The 25,625-nt window shown below is 45.1% G+C and overlaps 1 protein-coding gene, 1 long non-coding RNA gene and 1 other non-coding gene across 4 annotated transcripts in view; 1 reads left to right on the top strand and 2 right to left on the bottom strand.

Annotated features, from left to right (window-relative positions):
- Positions 1-4,115, top strand: part of lhx1a (LIM homeobox 1a) — a 36,262-nt gene extending 32,147 nt beyond the window's left edge. Inside the window, exon 5 of one of the 2 annotated variants that reach the window (XM_037268437.1) lies at positions 2,747-4,115. In XM_037268437.1, coding sequence (XP_037124332.1) covers positions 2,747-3,015 — 269 coding nt within the window. In that variant the 3' untranslated portion in view covers positions 3,016-4,115. Of the gene's footprint in view, positions 1-2,635 lie in introns of both variants that reach the window. The other variant, XM_037268436.1, reaches the window with a different exon arrangement.
- A 3,727-nt stretch (positions 4,116-7,842) lies between these two features.
- On the bottom strand, positions 7,843-23,650 carry LOC119132912. Its single transcript, XR_005099998.1, has 3 exons — positions 23,458-23,650; positions 20,316-20,318; positions 7,843-7,855 (listed from the first exon to the last, which is right to left on the bottom strand). It is a non-coding gene; the product is annotated as an uncharacterized LOC119132912 (long non-coding RNA).
- On the bottom strand, positions 22,911-22,982 carry trnae-uuc. Its single transcript has one exon. It is a non-coding gene; the product is annotated as a tRNA-Glu (tRNA).
- Positions 23,651-25,625: the final 1,975 nt, after the last annotated feature.

Raw genomic sequence — 25,625 nt, 5'->3', positions numbered from 1 at the left:
GAGTAGGCTTCCTTTTTGGAGTCCTTAGAAGAAGTGCTGGAAAGTGCTCCTTCTGGGGACTCTATCGTTCTACTGGGTGACTTCATTGCTCACGTGGGCAATGACAGTGAGACCTGGAAGGGCGTGATTTGGCACCAGGACACCCTAGGCTGCAGTTTGATGATCGACTTTGTAGTCGTGTCATCGGAAATGCGGCCGCATATTTTGGACACTCGGGTGAAGAGAGGGGCGGAGCTGTCAATTGATCACCACCTGGTGGTGGGTTGGCTCCGATGGGGAGGGAAGATGCCGGTCCGACCAGGCAGCCCCAAACGCACCGTGAGGGTCTAAGAACGTCTGGCAGAATACCCTGTTAGGAGGAGCTTCAACTCCCACCTCCGGCAGAACTTTTCCTACGTCCCGGAGGAGGCGGGGGACATTGAGACATGTTCTGTGCCGCCATTGTTGAGGCAGCCGACCGAACCTGTGGCCGTAAGGTGTTCCGTGCCTGTATTGGGGGCAATCCCCAAACCCGCTGGTGGACACCGGCGGTAAGGGATGCCGTCAACCTGAAGAAGTCCTATCGGGCCGTTTTGGCCTGCGGGACGCCGGAGGCAGCTGACAGGTACCGGATGGCCAAGCGGAACGCGGCTTCGGCGGCTACTGAGGCAAAAACCCGGGCGTGGGGGGAGTTTGGCGAGGCCATGGAGAATGACTTCCGGACGGCTTCGAGGAAATTCTGGTCCACCATCCGGCATCTCAGGAGGGAGAAGCAGTGCACCGTCAACACTGCTTACAGTGGAGATGGCGTGCTGCTGACCTCGACTAGGGACGTCGTGAGTCGGTGGGGAGAATACTTCCAAGACCTCCTCAATTCCACCGACACGCCTTCCATTGTGGAAGCACGGCCTGGAGACTCTGAGGTGGACTGTCCAATCTCTGGGGTCGAAGTCACTGAGACAGTTAAAAAACTCCTCGGGGGTAAGGCCCCAGGGGTGGATGAGATCCGCCCGGAGTTCTTAAAGGCTCTGGATGTTGTGGGGCTGTCCTGGGTGACACAGGTCTGCAACATTGCGTGAACATCAGGGGCGGTCCCTCTGGATTGGCAGACTAGGGTGGTGGTTCCCCTCTTTAAGATGGGGGACCGGAGGGTGCGTTCCAATTACAGAGGAATCACACTCCTCAGCCTCCCTGGTAAGGTCTATTCAGGGGTGCTGGAGAGGAGGGTCCGTCGAGAGGTCGAACCTCGGCTTCAGGAGGAGCAGTGTGGTTTTCGTCCTGGCCGTGGAACAGTGGACCAGCTCTATACCCTCGGCAGCTTCCTCGAGGGGGCATGGGAGTTCGCCCAACCAGTCCACATGTGTTTTGTGGACTTGGAGAAGGCGTTCTACTGTGTCCCTCGGGAAGTTCTGTGGAGGGTGCTTCGGGAGTAAGGGGTGCCGAGCCAACTGATAAGGGCGGTTCGGTCCCTTTATCATCGATGCCAGAGTTTGGTCCGCATTTCCGGCAGTAAGTCTGATTCATTCCCAGTGAGGGTTGGACTCAGCCACGGCTGCCCTTCGTCAGCGATCCTGTTCATAAATTTTATGGACAGAATTTCTAGAACGCAGCCGAGGCGTTGAGGGTGTCCGGTTTGGAGACTTCAGCATTGCGTCTCTGCCTTTTGCAGACGACGTGGTGCTGTTGGCTTCTTCAAGCTGTGATCTCCAGCTCTCACTGGAGCGGTTTGCAGCCAAGTGTGAAGCTGTCGGGATGAGGGTCAGCACCTCCAAATCCGAGTCCATGGTCCTCAGTCAGAAAAGAGTGGAATGCCCTCTCCGGATCGGGGATGAGATCCTGCCCCAAGTGGAGTATCTTGGGGTCTTGTTCACGAGTGAGGGCAAGATGGAGCGTGAGATCAACAGGTGGATCGGTGCAGCGTCGGCAGTAATGCCTCTGTACCGGTCCGTCATGGTGAAGAGAGAGCTGAGCCAAAAGGCAAAGCTCTCAATTTACCGGTCGATCTATGCTCCTACCTTCACCTATGGTCACGAGCTATGGGTTGTGATAGAAAGAACGAGATCCCGGATACAAGCGGCCGAAATGAGTTTCCTCCGCAGGGTGTCCGGGTTCTCCCTTAGAGATAGGGTGAGAAGCTGCTGCCCCCGCGACCCGACCCTGGATAAGCGGAAGAAGAAGGATGGATGGATGGATGGATGGATGGATGGATGGATAATAGAATAGAGTAGAATAGAAACGAATAAAATAGAATAGAATGCCTTTATAGTCAATGTACAACAGGTATAAAACAATATAGGTATAATAGGTGCAGATAACAGGAACATCTTAAGGGCTATTTGCCATTAAGTAAATACGTACATTGCACTTGGAATAAATGAAACCAACAGCCTGTGGGCAAAAGCTCAAATGATTAGGACAATTCAGAAAATCATTAGCCTTCCTCAGGACCTGTCTATTATAGATAGACCAAAGCCTGGCTTGCTGACTTCCTGATATTTACTCAGCAGTTTTGATATGCCTACATAGGAGCTTATTTTGGGACAAATTCAAACTTCCAAGACAGTTGGGAATATGTCTTTTAAATGTAAAATGTAATGTCTGATGTATTATTCCTGCAAAAAAAAATTCTGAACCTAATGTATTTTTCATTCTGCAGATTATCAAAGCGAATATTATGGTCCAGGAGGAAACTATGACTTCTTTCCTCAGGGGCCACCTTCATCACAGGCCCAGACCCCAGTTGATCTCCCCTTTGTGCCCTCTTCAGGCCCCACAGGCACACCCCTCGGTGGTATGGACCACCCCCTACCAGGGCACCATCCATCCAGTGAAGTGCAGCGCTTCTCTGATATTATGACCCACCATCCTGGGGACTCTCCAAGCCCAGAGCCTGGCATCCCAGGAACTCTCCATAATATCTCCACTGAGGTGTTTGGCCCGATCCCACCATTTACCTCACTGTCTCTGAATAGCAGCGGATACAACAACCATTTGTCACATCCACCCTTGGAAATGAACAAAGCCACTGTGTGGTAGCTCATTGGGAGACTGGACTCTTGAAGACGGAAAATTACTAACTGGAGTTCATTTTGCTGTGGGCTGGATTGAGGCATGAATATCAACAGGGTTAGGGGAATACTACAAAACATTTTTGTATAATTTCCTATTTATTATTTTTTAATAAGAAACTAACCCAAAACAGAACTTGTTTGAACTGACAGCCTCCATAGTTCTTTGTGCATATGAGGGAATTACCACTGCTTGTCAGTAGCTTGGCATGACAAAACAATCATCACTGCTATAAGAAAATCAAGTTTCACGATCTCTTATATGTCCAGACCACGGAAAATATCATTACCGCCCGTTATAGACATCAGGAGCTTTACAGACAGATAATAACCTGGTTAAAGGTTGTTTGTGCACTAACTGACTCGTAGGCTGGCTGAGCAGTACTCAATGTTTCAGGCATTAGACATACTCTTTGTGTTTAGTCGAATGTTCCACAAAACCCTTCGCCTCACTCAGTCCTGCCATATTGACTCTTCACACCATGTTTCTTCAAAAGAAAAGAATACACTCCTCCATGTAGACTTCATGTAAAGGTTTGCTTTCAGAATTCCCACCAAATCTGGGGAAAGCTGCCTTAAAAAGGCCAAAATAAAACATCCTCTGTGGATTTCCAACCCTTTATTTAAAACGGAAGTGGACTTGATTTGCTAAACTTTTTAAGTCTGTTTTGTAAAAATCCTCACTTCGGGTTCTTAAAGGGACTTGAAACAGTCAACTGTTTACGTAATCAATTTAAAGTTCAGGAGTTCAGAAATCTATGTTTTAGAATCCTGTCCATGTAAATGTACCGAGCAACCAACCAAATTTTTGTACTGAGTTAACTTATACTGTATGGGGAAAATACATTTTCTTCAGGTTGTGGTTCACTGTGCTAGTTTGTACAAAATGTTGTTTACAGAAGATCGTTTTTAAAAAATGAACCAAACATAAGTAGTTGCCAAATAAGAAAATAACTCCTGTTAAATCATCACTTCAGAGTGTAGGAATGTGTTAAGACAAGATATACCTTCATTATGAATTTTCTGAACTGTTGAAACATTCATAAAAATGTTAATATGACATTCATATCCAGGTTTTATATTTATTTCTTCAAGAGAAATATTCCAATATTCCGCAATATTAAAAGGTTGATGATTAAATATGCCGCTTTAAGAAACTACATTTCTATGAATCTCAACCCCACATGGCCAGTCTTTCAATTTCAGTGTTAAACAGGAATGAGGAATTTAAAACACATTTTGCTTTTTATAGCCAAATTTCAGCCGGCTTACTGGACTTCTATTAAAGGTTAGAAAAATAATAAAGCATTGCATTCAGCTACTATTTTTTTAACTTTCCGGTACAAGTAAATAACAGTAATTCTATGTTACATTAATTTATAATGTATGTATTCAAAATGTGAGTAATTAAGTTACATTTAAATTTCATTGCAGTTCCATAGCTTCTTCATACAGGTACTAGTTTATTGATTACAGACCCAAAACTAATGCAATTAATTTATTGCATCTTTAGACTGCCACCCAGTGTTAGGTCTATGGCACAGCTGCCCTCAATTATATAAACTTCAAATTACGTTAAAAAGGTCTCTTTTTTTTTTTACTCATAGTGGCATTAAATGTCACTGAACATATTTTTAAACTAAGAACACTTTTCTCACTGCTGTAGAATTATTCAGCAAACTGACACGAGACAAAATGACACAAGGGGGAGTGAGTTTCCAATTTATACTGATGACACTTTTTTTCCCTTCAAGCACGTTGGCTTCCTTCAGATTCCTCTGAGCTTACTGGAGGTTGTTGCCAAATCATAAGCTGTTTGTTGTGTAACTGTGAAGGACAATGATGAAATTGCTGTGATGAAGAAACCCCTGCTTTTTGCGCTTTTATTATCTTGCTTGGTACTACATTACCTGCATTTTAGGATTCCTGTTGTCCGGTCAGATTACTAGGGGGGGACTACTATTAATTCAAAGCTTTGAATGCAGCCATAATAATGATCATCAACAAACCCAAACACCTGCACAAGGATTAAAGGACTCGTGGGCATTCCTCCGCCCGCTGCAACGGCATATGTATATGTATACGAACAAGTGGCTCCACTTTCCTGGCTAGTGAAGAGTGGTAGCTGGTAACCGAACACGCAGTGAAACGGCGACAAACCTGTGGTAGCTTGGAAGGGAGTTGTGGGCGTACTTTACCAACAGGAGCTGCTGGACCCATCCACGGTGATTACCGGAAGACATGCTGCAGAGGGACTTAGCCAGCTCCTGGTTCAGACACTTGGCCTGTCTGTTGGACTGAGGGTAGGAGCCTGAGGTGAGGCTGGTGGAGGCTCCCAGAAGACGGCAGAACTCGCCCCAAAACACTGAGGCGAAATGTGGGCCGCGGTCGGAGACGATGTCTCGCGGGAGGACATGGTGGCGGAACACCTCCTTTAGCATGATCTGAGCGGTTTGTTTTGCGGTGGGTAACTTGGGGAGTGGGATGAATTGGACCATTTTGCTGAAGCGGTCGACTACATTGAGGACCGCTGTGTTTCCCTCTGACAGGGGAAGGCCCGTGACAAAGTCAATGGCGAGGTGGGACCACGGTCAGTGCGACACAGGCGGAGGTTGAAGCAGGCCGGCTGGAGGGCAATTGGGCGTCTTGCAGCGACTCCAGACGTAATCATGGACGTCCTCCCGCAACGTTGCCCACCAGAACTGTTGTTCCACAAGGAATCTGGTGCAGGCAATCCCAGGGTGACAGACGTGATCCACCGGAATGGCGAGGCGGGGCTCATGACCAGGAAATCTGAGGTCGTGGCAGAAATTTCAGGCAGAGCATTTGAAAATAAATTCTTCATTTCACAGGGCATTTTGAATTTTCTTTAGACACGATGCAATCGTGTACTCACGCCAGTACGCCTTAAGCAAGAAGTTGTCCTCCTTTGCATCCATTATTCCATGAGGGCCTCGAACGAATTGCTTCTGTACAGGCACAAATAACACCTTGGTCCATCGGCTGAATCAACAAAGTCGTGTTTGGTGGCAAGAGTTCAATCTGGTCTCCATCGTACGTGATACCTGCGGCATGGTCGCCAGCATTGTGCAGCAACAAAAGCAGTTTGAATTCAAGGCCCCTTGTCTCATAGATAATCCTTGACCTCCAGGAGATGGAACCAGTCTGTTGTTAGGTTTCTTGCGATCCACACCTTCGGGTTATGCTTCCAATGCACAAGCAACGCTTTCTTGTTCTATGGGATCCTTGTACTTATAAACCCTGGCTGGATCATAAATCCAGCAGCATTGCCACACATTGTCACACAAACGTTTTGAGCCTTAAAACAACCTCACTCATGATGTACAAACCGGATTCGGTTGAAGTTGGGAAATTGTGTAAAATGTAAATAAAAACAAAATACAACGATTTGAAAATCTTGCTCAACCCATATTCAATTGAATACTCTACAAAAACAACATATTTAATGTTCAAACTGATAAACTTAATTGTTTTTTGCCAAATAATAATTAACTTCGAATTTAATGGCTGCAACATGTCCAGTATAAGTTGGGAAAGGTGGCAAAAAATACTGAGAAAGCTGAGAAAAGCTCATCAAACACCTATTTGGAACATCCCACGTGTGATCAGGCTAATTGGTAACAGGTGCATACCATGATTGGGTATAAAAGGAGCCCACGTGTGATCAGGCTAATTGGTAACAGGTGCGTACCATGATTGGGTATAAAAGGAGCCTCCCAAACATGCTCAGTCATTCACAAGCAAGGATGGGGCGAGGTTCACCACTTTGTCCACAACTGCATGAGAAAATAGTTGAACAGTTTAAGAACAACATTTCTCAAAGCAAAATTGCAAGGAATTTAGGGATTTCAACATCTACGGTCCATAATATCATCAAAAGGTTCAGAGAATCTGGTGAAATCACTGCACGTAAGCGCCACGGCCGGAAACCAAGACTGAATGACCCTGACCTTCGATCCCTCAGATGGCACTGCCTTAAAAACCGACATGAGTGTTTAAAGGATATCACCAAATGGGCTCAGGAAAACTTCAGAAAACCACTGTCAGTAAATACAGTTTGTCACTACATCAGTAAGTGCGGGTTGAAACTACCATGCAAAGCAAAAGCCATTTAAGAACAACATCCAGAAACGCCGCCGGGTTCTCTGGGCCTGAGTTCATTTAAAATGAAACACAATGGAAAAGTGTTTTGTCGTCTGACGAGTCCAGTTTTCAAATTGTTTTTGGAAACACTGGACGTCGTGTCCTCCGGACCAAAGAGGAAGCGGACCATCCGGACCGTTATCAACGCAAAGTTCAAAAGCCAGCATCTGTGATGGTATGGGGGTGCATTAGTTCCCATGGCATGGGTGACTTACATTTTTGTGAAGGCAACATAAATGCTGAAAAGTACCGTAAATTCCGGACTATAAACCGCACCGGATTATAAGCCGCACCAGCTAAAATTGGGGGATATTTTAGTTTTTTTCTTATATAAGCCGCACCGGACTATAAGCCGCACGTGCACACGCGTTTTTTACAAAGAAAGACCGTTCACAGAAAGCCTTTTTAAAGTTTTAATAACATACTTTAACATGTCTTTCTAAACATTGCCTGTGACGCAGCAGTAGTACCGCAGCAACACGGAAGTGTGCACGCGAGTTATTAACAAAGAAAGACTGGACACAGAAAGCTTTTTTAAAGTTTTAATAACATACCTTAACATTTCTTTCCAACGCGAGTTATTAACAAAGAAAGACTGGACACAGAAAGCTTTTTTAAAGTTTTAATAACATACCTTAACATTTCTTTCCAAACACTGCCCGTGTCGCGGCAGTAATACCGCAGCAACACGGAAGTAACACAAGACTAATAGGGCTGGATTACAAAAAACATACCCGGTAAAAGTCACTGAGACGCGGCGGTAACACAGCAGCAACACGGTAGTACAGCACCAACCGGGCTCGTTAAAAAACATACCAGTAAAAGTAAAAAAAGAGCTTCATCGTCTTCATCTTCCTCCTGTGCACTCAAACCATCGAAGTCTTCCTCCTCAGCGTCCGATTGGAATAGCGTTAGATATCCTTCGCCTCACACTTTCTCAGTCTCTCTTTCGTCGTCGCTTTTATGCATTTCTTCGAGTGTGATGAGGGCCTGTTCATGCTAATTTTACTCATGCACGAAGCGCTAAATTACATTAAACTAGCGAGCGACACGTATAGCTCCAGAGTAGACGGGACCACGAAATAAAGAAAAGGGTGACGCAAGACAATGTCATCAACATCGACTGCCTTTAGCTTAAAAGCGGCATCATATGCATTTCTTTTGTCCCCCATAATGACGGTTTGTGTATAAAAGCTCCCTTTCAGTAATGTCCGTCTTGATCTCGTTCTGTCTCTTCTTCGTGTGAATTATACGCCTATCAAAACACAAACTAGCACGTCTTCTTCGGCGCATTATCTCTTCTTCGTCTGTCTCTTCTTATCTCCCTTCGGTTGCCATGGTGATACTTAGTGTTGGCAAAGCTTCAGGGGAAGTCGCTTCCATCGTAGATGATGGGCTTTTCCATGGTCAGATGATAGAAGACTTTCTTGGAGATAAATCGTGAGAAGGAGTTGTCGAAGATGAGCGCGTAGGTTCCCGGCCGACGCACTTTTAGCTGTCCCTGAATGGTCTCTTTGTGAGAATTGCAGCGCGTCAGTGGAATGAGAACCTTTGATCGCTCCAATTGATCATCAGCATTTTCCCGGTAAACCACACTAAAGGAAATGCTTTTTGGTTCCGAAGAAAACATCCAGCCGATGCTCGGCCCCGCGTCAGCCACCGCAACGGTCACCACGCTGTAACAGCTGGATTTGATTTAGAGCTCCCGCGAGCCGTCGCCAAACTGGGAAATATCCTCGATGCTGAGCGGGACGGCGATCGTGAGTTCTCCGGACTTGAGAAGGTTGATTTCCGAATCCTGTACAGTGGCAACGTTCTCCTCTGGCTCGTCAGGGGCTAATTCTCCTACGCCTATATTCAGGGATCCGGATGGCCTTTGCTCGTGCTCTGCCTCAAATTAACCTTCTGAATAAAATGCATTCAAAGTTCACGTTCATTACAACTTGTTTTTGGTGAGCAAAATGTCAGAAGAATTGAATTTAAATGCTGATTGATTGGGTTTTAATACAATGCAGACGGTCCAAACAGTGCCACTGCTTTGTGTAATCTCTGAGTCACATGGCAGAGTAAGAGAAAGGGTTTAGAGCCCTTTGACGCAGGTCACCTAGCGTGCATTCCTACTAAAGCTCATAATAGTCACAAGCAACACAGCCAGAATAAGCAGCAGCCATAGTAGTGTTTCAAAATAGTATTTTTGTTGTTTTTTTTCTTCAAGATACCGCAGTGTATAAAAGTGATCAAGTCATCACAAAAATCACGAAAAAATCCTTATATAAGCCGCACCTGACTATAAGCAGCAGGGTTCAAAATTTTGGAAAAAAGTCGCGGCTTATAGTCCGGAATTTACGGTACATACAGATTTTGGAGCAACATATGCTGCCATTCAAGTGACGTCTTTTTCATGGACGCCGCTGCTTATTTCAGCAAATAATGTCAAGCCACATTCTGCACGTGTTACAACAGCGTGGCTTCGAAGTAAAAGAGTCCAAGTTCTCCCCTGGCCCGCTTGCAGTCCAGACCTGTCTCCCATTGAAAATGTGTGGCGCATTATGAAGCGTAAAATACGATAGGGAAGACCCCGGACTGTTGAACAACTGAAGCGGTTCATCAAGCAAGAATGGGAAAGAATTCCACATGAGAAGCTAAGAGAATTAGTCTCCTCTCTTCCAAAACGTTTGAGTGTTATTAAAAGGAAAGGTGATGTAACGAAGTGGTGAACATGCCCTTTCCCAACTTCTACCGCACATGTTGCAGCCATGAAATTCTAGGTTAATTATTATTTGAAAAATAAAATAAACTTTATGAGTTTGAGCATTGAATATGTTGTCTTTGTAGTGTATTCAATTGAATATAGGTTGAAAAGGATTTTCATATCATTGTATTTTGGTTTTATTTACATCTTACACAATTTCCCAACTTCAACCGAATCCGGCTTGTAGTAAGTGCGTAACGGCTTCCTCTCTCAGCTCAGAACAAGCCGGTTTTGTCCGTGTTTTTCGACTTATTCTGGTACATAGACCACTTCATGTATGATCTCGTGGAACATCTCCTCCACATAAGCCGACAGTGTCTTTATCCGCAGCGGCAACCTCTCCATGCAGCGAAACGCTCTTCAAGCAAAGGCATTTCCAAATTTTTTAAAACCACCTCTTGCTTGCAGTGAAACCAATTTTGGAGGTGGGAGAACCAGTTGAAGTTGATGGTCGGGCTGCATCTCTTCTTCCAGGGCTTGGGGGTCGTTACTTTGTTACGCCATCCGGCTGTAGAGTCCTGTCCTTTGCCCTGATCGTATTCGAGTTCAGAGCAATGTTTTTCTTTCTGCAATCTTGGATCCATATTGCTAATGCTGCCTCCATCTTCACAATCGATTTGTTACGCAGAGTAACAGCCCTTTTTGCAGTCTCGCTGAACATAATTGTAGCCCTGATGTTCTTCTCAATGAAGAATCTTGAAACCGCATCAAGAAGCAATGGGTGAAAATGAAAAGGGGTTCACTTTAAAGCAGATGTTCCATACAAGATGTCTTAGTTTCAGTCAGTGTGTGCGTGTGTGTGCGTGTGTGTGCGTGTGTGCGTGCGTGCATGTGTGTGTGTGTGTGTGTGTGTGTGTGTGTGTGTGTGTGTGTGTGTGTGTGTGTGTGCAACACTGTTATCCCTTCACAGTACAGTGGTACCTCTTACGAATGCCAATACTTTTCGAGATACGAACCGGAGCCTCGCGACTTTTTTGCATCTACAATTTTTGACTCCTGAACCGACGGACCAGCCAACTCCCACACCCCCGTCCCCCCGCCTTGTCTCTGCCATTCCATTTTTGTCTCGGCACGTAAACTAAAAACAAGTAGTATAGTCGAGTATGTCTCCTATGACTATCGATAGAAACTCTAATTCATAAAGGAGCATGGCGAATGAATGTGTATCGCCGAATTCGCGACGGAGTATGGCCGGTGTTGTGCCAAGTAGGTATCCCATGCTGCCGGCGCGCACGCACTGAGTGAAAGGCAGAAACCGTTGCTGTACCAGCTTGTAAAAAACATGAAGAACACACTTTTGTGCTTGTCAATTTCAATCAATTACAAAGTAATAAGTAGTGATGAGTACGTGAGCGTGCACATTGCAGGGAGTACATGGAAGCATACAATAATTTATTAGCCTAACTTTTTCTGTGTCTTTTCGGGGGTATTTTTTAGCAAGTGAAGAGAATACGATTTTCGTACTCCCCAAGAAAAGCTAGGAGGTCAAGAATAAAGTGACATATAGTTTTTGTTATAAAGGTTTGAAAAGGCAAAAATAAAACTTTTGTTTTGGTTTTCTGTGTTTTACATGGATTAATAGGGCAAGTGCGACTTTTGGGATAGTCCGGCACGCATTATTTGCTTTTACATTGATTCCTATGGGAAACATTGCTTCTACTTTCAAACGTTTCTACTTAAAAACCCAATCGTGGAACCAATTAAGTTCGTAAATAGAGGTACCACTGTATTATTTCCTCTCTAGCCAGTGACGTTGAAAACAGGATCTCAGCAGTTTAAACCAAGAGAACCATCTGAGGAGTAAATAAATATCAACGCTTCATGAAGCTTAATTTTGCTATTACAGTGGAACCTCGAATTTCAACGCTAATTCGTTCCAGAAGGAGCGTTGAGAAACGAAACCGTTGAGTTTCCAAGCAATTTTCCCCATTAGAAATAACTGAAAATGCAATAATCTGCAAGTTTTTACCCTAATGGTCCTTTTTTTTTATATTTCATTATTATTTATATTTAATATTTAAATTTTATACTTTTTTATATATTTGCTTTTTCTATACCACAATTGCGGAGCAAAAATGCACAAAGTTGAATATGCAACATAAATTAAATAAGAAACACATCACTGAAACAGTATATTTAAGATCTACATACCTTGACGTTGATGAGGCGCTCAATCTATGAACGCGTAGGTGGAGATGAGGTGCAAGGGGGGAGGTTGTTGTTTGGAAGGGGAATTTCCTGATAAGAAAATTCCGGTGGCTGCATTTTGTCAATGTTTTTTTTTCGTTGTTTTTTCCAGTGGAATGTCTACACTAGAGACGACTACCGTTTTTTCCATGTATAATGCGCAAAATTTAACTAATTTATTGTCCTAAAATCTGGGGTGCGCATTATATATGGGTACAATGTTTTTTTTTTTGAAGAAAATCATGGTACAACAATTTTTGAAGAAAATCTTGTCACGGATGGTTCTTTACAACGTCACTTTCCTCTCTTTTCATTTTAACCTAACTGATCGCGGTGGTGCCTTTCTGGGCAGTCGGAGAAATCAACACCAACAAAAAAAATACATCCAGCCTAGTTAAGAAATCACCAGAAAGATCACCATGACAATTGTGAATAATAAATAAATAATTATTATATATATTATATATATTATTATTATAATAATAAATAATTGTGATAAATAACTGGAACATCACTCAAATATTGGTGATCCCGTTGAGAGTCTCACATATTTCTTCGCTATCGAGTTTGCTACTGCATGCGCAGTGATACTGACCGGCAGAATAACATCCGGTTGTTCCCAAAGATGATCTTTTTTCTGAAATAATTTTACGTTTACGGACTTAAGTAACCCGGCCGGGTCATACCAAAGACTATAAAAATGGGACCCATTGCCTCCCTGCTTGGCACTCAGCATTAAGGGTTGGAATTGGGGGGTTAGATCACCAAATGATTCCCGAGCGCGGCGCCGCTGCTGCTCACTGCTCCCCTCTCCCCCAGGGGATGGATCAAAATCACATGGGGATGGGTCAAATGCAGAGGACAAATTTCACCACACCCAGATGCGTGTGTGACGATCATTGGGACTTTAAAAAAAAAATAAAAAGTCAAAATTTGGGTGCGTATTATACATGGGTACAGGCTTTTTTCCAGCATCGACATGCCCTTTTTAGGGTGCGTATTATACATGGGGGTGCATTATACATGGAAAACAACGGTACTACTTCTCTGTCATCTAGCCTTCATTTCCCCAGTTTAAGTTCCTTCTGCATTATTTAACAGTTATGAGCTCTACCCAATTCACATTTTTTTGTGAAAACAGAAGCATCAAATCTGTTTTAATAGATGCTGACAAGGTATGGACCAGCAAAATTCAAGACAGGGGATTAATTTGGGATTAAATCATTAACAATCTCACAATGATTCATTTGCACAGTCAGATATGAGATGATTTTTATTAGAGGAGTGAATCTGTGGGGGCACCACAACACCAGAGAAATCAAGGCTCATCGTTGTACCAACGATTGAGTCTGGTGAGTAATCGCATCAAGTGCATATCTGAGGCGGGCCAAACGCGAGTAAACAGACAGCGAAATGAGCCAATTAGGAAAGAGTGGATGTGACGTTGGAAAAAAACATCCATTCCCACATCCTATAGAAATCCCCACATCAACTCAATCACTAGATTTGGAACATAAAGGGACAGTTTGCAGTTCTAAAAACAACATATTTTTGCCATGTTAAAACTATGATCTGAGAGTAGAATAATTTAGTGATATTTTCTTTTTCAAAGCTCATCTCTCTCTGATCCAATTTATGCTTGTACCGTATTTTCCGCCCTAAAAGGCGTACCTAAAAACCTAAAATTTTCTCAAAAGCCGACAGTGCGCCTTATAGTCCAGTGCGCCTTATATATGGATCAAGTGATGAATTTGTTGATCCATACTGGTTGTACACAGTGCTCTGCCAAAATGTTTCAGTACGTTTTAGTACGACTAGTAAATTACAAGGTCGCATCGCTTCCCAACATTACGGTAACTGTAGTCAGGGGGCGTCACCGAATAGCTGTTGTACCCGCGAGGCTATTTCATTTCAAAATAGGCTGCTCCGTTAATGTTTCGAGTAAATTTACGGATTGATATGGAAGGGAAACATAGGTAAGCAGTACCAATGTGTTAGATCGAACTTTAGTCAGTTCCGATCATTTTATAGGAGATCGTTTGAGAAACGCGATTGTTTACACTTTGCTGAGGCTCATGGGAGATTGCGAGCTGAGGCTCGTGGGACTTTGCGGATGGCTAATGCTATAACGATAGCTGCTATATGTACCAGGCTATTTCATGTCAAAATAGGCTGCTCTGTTAATGTTTCGTGTAAATCTACGGATCGATATGGAAGGGAAACATAGGTAAGTAGTACCAATGCGTTAGATCGAACTTTAATCAGTTCCGATCATTTTATAGGAGATCGTTTGAGAAACGCGATTGTTTACACTTTGCTGAGGGTCATGGGAGATTGCGAGCTGAGGCTCGTGGGACGTTGCGGATGGCTAATGCTATAACGATAGCTGCTATACGTACCAGGCTATTTCATGTCAAAATAGGCTGCTCTGTTAATGTTTCGAGTAAATCTACGGATCGCTATGGAAGGGAAACATAGGTAAGTAGTACCAATGCGTTAGATCGAACTTTAGTCAGTTCCGATCATTTTATAGGAGATCGTTTGAGAAACGCGATTGTTTACACTTTGCTGAGGCTCATGGGAGATTGCGAGCTGAGGCTCGTGGGACTTTGCGGATGGCTAATGCTATAACGATAGCTGCTATACGTACCAGGCTATTTCATGTCAAAATAGGCTGCTCTGTTAATGTTTCGAGTAAATCTACGGATCGATATGGAAGGGAAACATAGGTAAGTAGTACCAATGCGTTAGATCGAACTTTAGTCAGTTCCGATCATTTTATAGGAGATCGTTTGAGAAACGCGATTGTTTACACTTTGCTGAGGCTCATGGGAGATTGCGAGCTGAGGCTCGTGGGACTTTGCGGATGGCTAATGCTATAACGATAGCTGCTATACGTACCAGGCTATTTCATGTCAAAATAGGCTGCTCTGTTAATGTTTCGAGTAAATCTACTGATCGATATGGAAGGGAAACATAGGTAAGTAGTACCAATGCGTTAGATCGAACTTTAGTCAGTTCCGATCATTTTATAGGAGATCGTTTGAGAAACGCGATTGTTTACACTTTGCTGAGGCTCATGGGAGATTGCGAGCTGAGGCTCGTGGGACTTTGCGGATGGCTAATGCTATAACGATAGCTGCTATACGTACCAGGCTATTTCACGTTAAAATAGGCTGCTCTGTTAATGTTTCGAGTAAATCTACGGATCGATATGGAAGGGAAACATAGGTAAGTAGTACCAATGCGTTAGATCGAACTTTAGTCAGTTCCGATCATTTTATAGGAGATCATTTGAGAAACGCAATTGTTTACAGAGGGCTCGTTGGTTATTGGCTAGTGGATGCATACCGCAACCCTAGTCAACCTCAGTTTGTTGCAGTATAGCTTCTATTTTATGCGCCTTATAATCCGGTGCGCCTTATATATGGACAAAGTTTTAAAATGGGCCGTTCATTGAAGGTGCGCCTTATAATCCGGTGCGCCTTTTGGGGCGGAAAATACGGTATATAAATTTATTTCTATTTTTTCTAAACGTCACAAACAAAACAAAAAGCGACAAGTAGAGACCGTAAAGATTTATTTGGGATTAAATTATTGTGGTTGAGTAGGTCTGTCAATTTTATTGTGCATGTGCCTACTCCGGTATGATAGTAGCCCTGTCAATAATATTTATCTATCTATAGCGCTTGTCCACACAGGGTCGTGGGCGTGCTGGAGCCTATCTCAGCCATCATCGGGCAGTAGGCGGGGTACACCCTGAACTGAACTGAAAGGCTAGTAGTGAATGTTGAAGGTGTAGCAGCTGCCGAACATCATGTATATTGTTCTCTTGAACAATGTTCCTGTCAACTCTCAGCATGAATCAGGTGGAACTGAAGAAGGATTGCCCTAAAAAAATAAAGGGAAACACACAGGATTAAGTTCACAACAAAAATAAGCACATAAATTAATTCAACATAAATAAAAAAAAACTCCAACAAATTTAACTTTCCACAGACAATGATGGTAGGAGTTATGGGGAGCTCGAACACATGGACTTCCACTGCCAGCCAGACAGGTGTCCTCCACAATAGACATTACACACCCTCTTCCCTTTCTTCAAAATACACCATCAGCCATCAAAATAGGCCATCAGCAGCAGAACCATTTCCTTTACATCTTCAGAACAGCTGATAAACTCAGAATAAGCTCATACTGGAACCAAGATGGCGGCGTGCTCAGACGCTGCGGCTCACGGCTCTCCCCTTCAGTGTTTGTTTTTGCGTTTTCTGTGTGTCTATTTGTGGACTTTTTGTATTTTTGCTTCGGCGGCACACCACTACAGCCGACAGGACCTCGTAGACATTGGCTATTGACATAAGACCGCAGTCTCAAGGGAATTTCAATACAGCCAAAACATCCCGGACGAACTAGCAAGACCGCTGGACTCTCTGTGGATTGTTGTCGGGACTGGAAAGTGCCGCAGGCGGAGGAGGGAGAGGAAGCAGAAGCGAGGCCGCAGGTCCGGCCTCCTACTAACGCTAAAGAACCAACCGCACAAGCCACCCCTCTCGAGCCTGTATCTCACCAACGCCAGATCCCTCACCCACAAGATGGAAGCTCTGGAACTACAGCTTGCGGGAAATCACTATGTTCATGACTGCTGCGCCCTCATTATCACGGAGACCTGGCTGAATCTGAAGATCCCTGATGCTAGCGTGCAGCTAGCAGGTCGTTCGCTACACTGCTGGGATCGGACTGTGGTCTCCCGCAAAAAAAGAGGTGGGGGTCTCTGTATCTACGTGCATGAGGACTGGTGCAACAACAGCAGCATCATAGTGAGCCACTACTCCACCGATATTGAGTACATGTCTGTTAGATGTCGGCCCTTTTTTTCTACCGAGAGAGGTAACAGTGGTGATCATCACCGCTGTTTACATCTCGCCGAATGCTAAAGCTAGTGCGGCGCTCTCTCTCCTGCTGAACACCATCAATGAACAGCAGCGGGCCCACCCCGATGGTGTTCACATAATAGCAGGAGACTTTAATAGGAACAATCTGAAGACTGTACTCCCACAGTTTCACCAGCACGTTAAGTGCCCAACAAGAGGGGAAAGGACTTTGGACCACGTGTACTCCAACATCAAGCATGGGTACAGAGCCATGCCCCTCCCCCACCTCGGACAGTCAGACCATCTCTCCTTGCTACTCATCCCCGCATACACTTCTCTCAGACGCAGATCCAGGCCCACCATAAGGACTGTAACAACTTGGCCTGGAAATGCACTCTGTCAACTCCAGGACTGCCTTCAAAACACGGACCTATTTCACCACCAAGACCTGGCCATGTTCACGGAGTCAGTCCTGGACTACATCAAATTCTGCATGGGAACCGTATGTGTGGACAAAACCATTCGGGTCTTCCCCAACCAGAAACCCTGGATGACCAGCCAGGTCCGCTCATTCCTCAAGGCCTGTGACTCTGCCTTCAGGTCAGGCAACAGAGCCCTTTACAGCTCAACTCTGGCTGACCTGAAGAAAGGGATTAAAAAAGCTAAAGCGGAGTACATGAGGAAGATGGAGTCCCACCTCACCAGCAACAGACCACGAGAGGTGTGGCAGGGCATCCAGACCATCACCAACTTCAGGGGCTGTGAGGTGACGTCAGACCCAAGTGAGTCGCTGGCAGAGGAGCTCAACTGCTTCTTTGCCCGCTTTGAATCACCACAGCCTCACTCACCTGCTGTAGCCCTCCCCCCACCCCCATCCACACCAGATCCCAGCACCCCTCCACTCACTGTAAAGGAGCAGGAGGTGAGGCGTGTGCTCCAGGCAGTAAACCCCAGGAAGGCACCTGCTCCAGATGGAGTACCTGGCAAAGTGCTCAGAGCCTGCGCCCACCAGCTGTCCCCGATTTTCTGCAGGATCTTTAACCTCTCGCTGGCACAAGCAGTCATTCCTACCAGCCTGAAGTCACCTACAATAATCCCCTTACCAAAAAATTCACCCCCAACCAGCCTCAACGACTACCGCCCTGTTGCCCTCACCCCAGTAATAATGAAGTGCTTCGAGAGACTGGTTCTCAAACACATCAAGGACTGCCTCCCCCCCACACTCGACCCCCATCAGTTCGCGTACCGGGTGAACAGATCCAAGGAGGACGCCTTCACCATAGCTCTGCATGCTGTGTTGAGACACCTGGAACAGCAGCAGAGCTATGCGAGAATGCTCTTTGTGGACTACAGCTCGGCTTTCAATACAATCATCCCAAACGTTCTGGTCACGAAGCTGGACACTCTGGGCCTGCCCCCTCTCACTTGCACCTGGATGAAAGACTTCTTGACCAACAGGCCCCAGACGGTGAGACTTGGCCCCCACCTTTCCTCTACACGCACACTGAGCACTGGTTCACCACAAGGCTGCGTGCTGAGTCCTCTCCTCTACTGTCTTTATACCCTTGACTGCAGTCCGGCCCACGGCAACAACATGATTGTAAAATTTGCTGATGACACCACAGTGGTCAAGGCTGATCTCGAATGGTGATGAGATAGCCTATAGGGAGGAGGTCACGAACTGGTGCTCTGCAAATAACCTGGCTCTGAACACCAAGATAACAAAGGAGATCATCGTGGACTTCAGAAGGAAAAGAAGAGATCCCCCCCATGCATCAACAGCGAGATTGTGGAGAGGGTCCACGACATCAGATTCCTGGGAGTCCAGATCTCTGATGACCTCTCCTGGATACGCAACACCTCAGCTGTCATCAATAAGGCTCAGCAGCGTCTACACTTCCTGAGAGTCCTCAGGAAGAGCAGAATGGATCGGAAGCTTCTGCTCGCCTTCTACCATTCCTCCATTGAGAGCCTGCTGACGTACTGCCTCACCACCTGGTACGGGAGCTGCACTGCTGCAGATAGAGGGAGGCTACAGAGGACAGTCAAAGCAGCGCAAAGGATCATCGGCTGCCCTCTCCCCTCCCTGACGGACATATACAACACCTGGTGCGTCAGCAGAGCTCACAACATCATCAAAGACAACACACATCTCGCCTCCCAGCTGTTTGAACTGCTTCCTTCTGGGAGGCGCTACAGAGGCATTCGAACAAGGACTACCAGACTGAAAAACAGTTTCTTCCCAAGAGCCATCAGCGCTCTGAACTCTGAGAGAAAACACCAGCTATAATACAACACCGACACTCCTTTAAAAACTACGTGCAATAACTATTTACTATTTATTATTTACTCTCTGTACAAACCTCATTCATGTTAATACATATACCCACATTGAACATACTGTAAATAAGATTTTTTTTTAACCTTCATTCTTAGACTAGTAGTTATACTGTAAATAAGATCTTTCACTTTTATTCACAGACTTCCTTTTATACTGTCGATGGACCCCGACTGTCTGGTCATATGTCCCTCCGCCCAGCAAAGCAGTGCTGCATAACAGCGGTCCACAACCTTTTAACTAACGAGTGTATAAGTTTATTATACATCACAAAAATCATTAAGATCCGCCGCACCAGACTACAAGCAACAGGGCTCAACACTTGAACAAACATTAGCGGCTTATATTCGGGAAAATACGGTAATTTAGCTGAAGTCGCACTTCAGAGGCATTAATGTGTCCTGGATTAGTGGGATGTGCCCAGAACAACATCTCATCAGAGAGGCATCCAGAAGCCACCCTTACAAGATGCCCAACCCACCTCATCTGGATTCTCCCAATGCAGAGGAGCAGCAGCATCAATCTGAACGCCTTCTGCATGACAGAGCTTCTCATCCTATCTCCGAGGTAGAGCCCAGACATCCTACGAAAGAAACACATTTTTGACACTTATATCTGTGATCTTGTTCTTTCAGTCACAATCCACAGCTCGTGACCAATAGTCAGGAAAGAAAAGTTGGGCCTTTCGCCTCAGCTCCTCTGATACATAGTCTGCATCACAAACTGTACTGAATAAAATGATATAACAAAACCAAAATGAAGCCGATTTTCCTGACATTAAGTGAAAAAAATGAAGAAATCTTAAGGCTACCTGCCATTGACAATTGCCTCTTAGTGCATGTGAGTAAAAGTAAGACCAATAACCACCATGCTCCACCAAGATTCAAGATTCAAGAGTTTTTATTCGCCATGTTTGAGCGTGCCAAACAAGGAATTTGACTTCGGTAAAACACACCCTCTGTTCAACATATAGGTGACTAACAACACTCAGGACATGTGAATAATGGCAAAAACAGTGTAGACAAATTCAAAAGGTGTGAAGAGCAGGATGTTATTGCACAGTAATGCCTCTGAGACTCTATGAGTGGTGTGAGTTCATCAGAGCAACAGCCTGGGGGAAGAAGCTGTCTCGGTGTCTGCTGGTTTTGGCGTACCGAGCTCTATAACGCCGTCCGGAGGGGAGTAGTTCAAACAGACTGCAACCTGGGTGAGAAGGGTCTGTAGAGATGTTCCTTGCACGTTTCCTGGTCCTGGACAGGTACAAGTCTTGGATAGAAGGGAGGTTGATTCCAATGATCTTTTCTGCAGTCCTGATTGTCCGTTGCAGTCTGTGCTTGTCTTGTTTGGAGGCTGATCCAAACCAGACAGTGATGGAGGTGCAGAGGACAGACTGGATGATGGCAGTGTAGAAGGTCTTCAGAAGCTCTCGCGGCAGGTTGAACTTCTTGAGCTGTCTCAGGAAGTACAGCCTCTGCTGGGCCTTCTTCCGGACAGAGTCTATGTGGCCGGTCCATTTCAGGTCCCGAGAGATTGTGGTTCCCAGGAACTTGAAGGTGTCTGTGGAGAGAATAGTATTACTGCGGATAGTGAGGGGTAAAAGTGGTGAAGGGTCTCGCCTGAAATCCACTGTCATCTCCACGGTCTTGAGCGGGTTCAGCTCCAGATGGTTTTGGTTGCACCAGTGGACCAGCCGCTCCACCTCCTGTCTGTACGCAGTCTCATCACCGTCCTGGATCAGTCCGATGAGAGTGGTGTCGTCTGCATACTTCAGGAGCTTCACAGGAGAGTCATCTGAGGAGAAATCGTTGGTGTAGAGAGAGAAGAGCAGTGGGGAGAGGACGCACCCCTGAGGGGCTCCAGTATTGGTGGTCCGGGTGTCAGATGTGATGCCCCCCAGCCTCACACGCTGTCTCCTGTTGGTCAGGAAGCTGGTGATCCACTGACAGGTGGGGGCAGGCACCGCAAGCTGGATGAGCTTCTGTTGGAGGATGTCAGGAGCGATGGTGTTGAACGCCGAGCTGAAGTCCACGAACAGGATCCTGGCGTACGTTCCTGGAGTGTCCAGGTGGTGCAGGATGTAGTGCAGTCCCATGTTGACCGCATCATCCACTGACCTGTTTGCCCGGTAGGCAAACTGGAGGGGGTCAAGCAGGGGGCCCGTGACCTCCTTCAGGTGGTTCAGCACTAACCTCTCGAAAGATTTCATGACCACAGATGTCAGTGCGACGGGTCTATAGTCATTCAAACCTGTGATGGCGGGCTTCTTGGCCACTGGAACGATGGTGGAGCTCTTGAAGCACGAGGGCACCTCACACAGCTCCAGAGAACGGTTGAAGATCCGTGCAAAGGTGGGCGCCAGCTGTTCAGCGCAGACTTTCAAGCAGGAAGGTGACACGCCGTCTGGGCCCGGTGCCTTCCTGGTCTTTTGTCTCCGGAACATCTGGCGCACTTCCTCCTCGCGGACCTGGAGTGCGGGCGCGGCCTCTGCAAGAGAGAGAGTGGGTGACAACGATGATAGAGGTGTGGACAGAGCAGTTGTGGGGAGAGGTGAGTATGTAGATTGTGCTGCAGGAAGTCCCGTTGTGTGGGAGGACCGATCAAACCTGCAGTAGAACTTATTCAGCTGGTTAGCCAGCCTTGGGCTCTCCACAGGACGGGGGGTTCGTTTCTTGTAGCCCGTGATGCTCTGCAGACCTTTCCACACTGTTGAGGGATCAGGATTGGCAGAGAGGTGTCTCTTCAGGTTCTCCCCGTAACCCCTCTTGGCTTTCCTGACCTCTCGGTTCAGTGTGTTTCTGGTCTGCCTGAACAGGTCGCGGTCGCCGCTCCTGAAGGCCTCCTCCTTGACTTTGCGCAACCTCCTGAGGTTCGGTGTAAACCAAGGTTTGTCGTTGTTGTACGTGCAGAAGGTCTTAGTCTGCACACACAGATCCTCACAAAAACTGATGTATGATGTGACAGTGTCAGTGAGTTCATGCAAGTCTGAAGTTGCAGCTTCGAAAGCTCCCCAATCGGTGCAGTCAAAGCAGGCTTGGAGGTCCTGCCTTGACTCCACTGTCCACTTCCTCACAGTCCTCACCACAGGCTTAGAAGTTTTTAGTTTCTGCCTGTAGGCCGGGATCAGATGAACTAGACAGTGGTCCGAGAGTCCTAAAGCTGCACGAGCCGCAGAGTGGTATGCATCCTTGATCACGGTGTAGCAGTGGTCCAGAGTCTGTGCCCCTCTGGTGGGACACGTTACGTGCTGTTTGTATCTGGGGAGTTCGTGTGCGAGGTTCGCCCTGTTAAGATCACCCAGAACAATGATTAGTGAGTTTGGTAGAAGTTTCTCCATGTCTGTTACCTGGTCAGCCAGCATCTGCGTGGCTTCACTCGCACGTGCGTGTGGTGGGATGTAAACAGCCGCCATGACGATCGAGGAGAACTCCCGTGGTGAATAGAACGGCCGGCAGTTTATGAAAAGTGTTTCTAGGAGAGGGCTGCAAAACTCTTTCAACACCGTGACATCAGTACACCAACGTTCATTAATGTAGAAACAAAAGTGCCAGTTCCCATGCCGGGAGTTGAACCCGGGCCACCTGGGTGAAAACCAGGGATCCTAACCGCTAGACCACATGGGACCAGTGGTGATAGCTGCCATTTGAAATGTTTTTCGAACACATCCAGCAGGAAGTGACGTGAGACAATGGTTTTAATATGTGAATGTGAACAAAGGAGAGAAGCGGGATGATCAGTCTTGGTGTGGTGCCAAGTTCCCAAGGTAGTGTAAAGCATCTTGAGAAGCCGGGCTTGTTAGCGAATACATTGCGCCAATCACGGCCAGCTATTTTAAACTACAATTAATCTGTATGCTGGCACAAGCTGATAGAACTGCAACAACCGTAATTAAAAGCAAACGGATTAAAAATGATTAATAACGGTATTAAATATTCTCAAGGACTACAAGCGCAAGGAAATTGGGGGCTTTCTTATGAGGGCTTAAAAGAAGAAGTCATTAACGGCAGGCCCAATCTGTTTAACAAAAACAAACTGACTCGGCAGACTAACGTAACTGACTAACAAATCCAACAACAGAAACTGAACAGAGACGTGAACGTTTCTGCATAATTAGTACATTTGTGGTATAAAATTACGCATTCATTCTTAATGGCACATTCAACATGAACATTCATCACATTAAGCAAATTCCACCATTTCAACAGAAGGAACCCTTGACCCCCACTTCTAGTGTGGCGGCCATCTTGGATTGACCCTGAAGTGCCCCCAATGAACCCAGATCTAACCGGAAGTGCCCCAGATCAAACCGGAAGTGCCACAAATCGGACCGGAAGTGCCCCAAATAAAACCGGAAGTTCCCTAAATAAACCGGAAGTGACCTTTTTAAACCGGAAGTGTCCCTAAGTAAACCGGAAGTGACCTCAGCTAACCCGGAAGTGACCTAAATTAAACCGGAAGTGCCCCAAATAAACCAGAAGTGACCTTTTTAAACCGGAAGTGACCCCAAATAACCCGGAAGTGGCCACAGCTAAACCGGAAGTGGCCCAAATAAACCGGAAGTGACCCGAATCAAACCGGAAGTGACCTTATTTAAACACGAAGTGCTCCAAATAGCTACATTTGCGCTAACCTTTGCAATTTTTGCCCGATTAAACCTGTTTCAACATTTTAACCCCAAAAGTGAACCTCCTGAAGCCGGAAATTTCGTTTCGTTCCAAATTTCAAAATATTTGGCGCAGTTGCTTTTTTTTTTAAATTCCGATTCATTCTCTTAGGGGATTCAACATTTGCTCTAACTTCTACATTTTTTAACCGATTCAACCCGTTCCAACTTTCAACTGTTCATCTTTTGCCTACCTATTCCACAACTTCCCACTTACAAAAAATTCAAAATTTTCAAATTTGAAATTCAACCAAATTCTCCAAAATTTCATTTTTCTACTCTAATTTCTACATTTTTCAACCGATTCAACCCCTTCCAACTTTCAACTGTTCATCTTTTGCCTACCTATTCCACAACTTCCCACTTACCAAAAATTCCAAATTTGAAATTCAACCAAATTCTCCAAAATTTCGTTTTTCTACTCTAATTTCTACATTTTTCAACCGATTCAACCCATTCCAACTTTCAACTGTTCATCTTTTTTCTACCTATTCCACAACTTCCCACTTACAAAAAATTCCAAATTTTCAAAATCAACCAAATTCTCCAAAATTTCGTTTTTCTACTCTAATTTCTACATTTTTCAACCGATTCAACCCATTCCAACTTTCAACTGTTCATCTTTTGCCTACCTATTCCACAACTTCCCACTTACCAAAAATTCCAAACTTTCAAATTTGAAATTCAACCAAATTCTCCAAAATTTCGTTTTTCTATTGTAATTTCTACATTTTTCAACCGATTCAACCCATTCCAACTTTATTCACTTTGTTCACCTCATCCTTACCATATTCACCCCCTTCACCCCCACTATGCTTACACAATTCAACCCTTGACCCCCACTTCCAGTGTGGCGGCCATCTTGGATTGACCCTGAAGTGCCCCCAATGAACCCAGAATGAACCGGAAGTGCCCCAAATCAAACCGGAAGTGACCCCAAATCAAACAGGAAGTGATGTAAATCAGACAGGAAGTTCCCCAAATAAACCGGAAGTGACCTTTTAAACCGGAAGTGACCCCAAATAAACCGGAAGTGCACTAAATTAAACCGGAAGTGCCCCAAAATAACCGGAAGTGACCTTGTTTCAACAAGGACTGCCCTAAATGAAACCAGAAGTCACCTAAATTTAACATTTGCTCTAACTTTTACATTTTTTAACCGATTCAACCCGTTCCAACTTCCAACTGTTCATCTTTTTCCTACCTATTCCACAACTTTCCACTTACCAAAAGTTCAAAATTTTTAATTTTGAAATTCACGCCAAATTCTCCAAAATTTTGTTTTTTAACTCCAATTTCTACATTTTTCAACCGATTCAACCCGTTCCAATTTTCAACTCTTCATCATTTTCCTACCATTCCACAACTTCCCACTTACCAAAAATGACAAATTTTCAATTTTGAAATTCACCACAAATTCTCCAAAATTTCTTTTTAGACTTCTATTTTCTACATTTCTCAAGTAATTCAACTTGTTTCAACATCATTCGGCAGCATTCCCCAAGAAGTTATTCAGCCTTCGCCATTGATTGATTGACACGCAATTTCTCCAGGAATTGCATTTTCTAGTTTGATATATAGTTTATATAATATATATATAGAT

Source organism: Syngnathus acus, chromosome 13 (genome assembly GCF_901709675.1).
Source record: "Syngnathus acus chromosome 13, fSynAcu1.2, whole genome shotgun sequence".
Classification (NCBI taxonomy): Eukaryota; Metazoa; Chordata; class Actinopteri; order Syngnathiformes; family Syngnathidae; genus Syngnathus; species Syngnathus acus.
The sequence above is the reverse complement of the archived record's forward strand: the minus strand, read 5'-3'. Positions and strand labels throughout refer to the sequence as shown.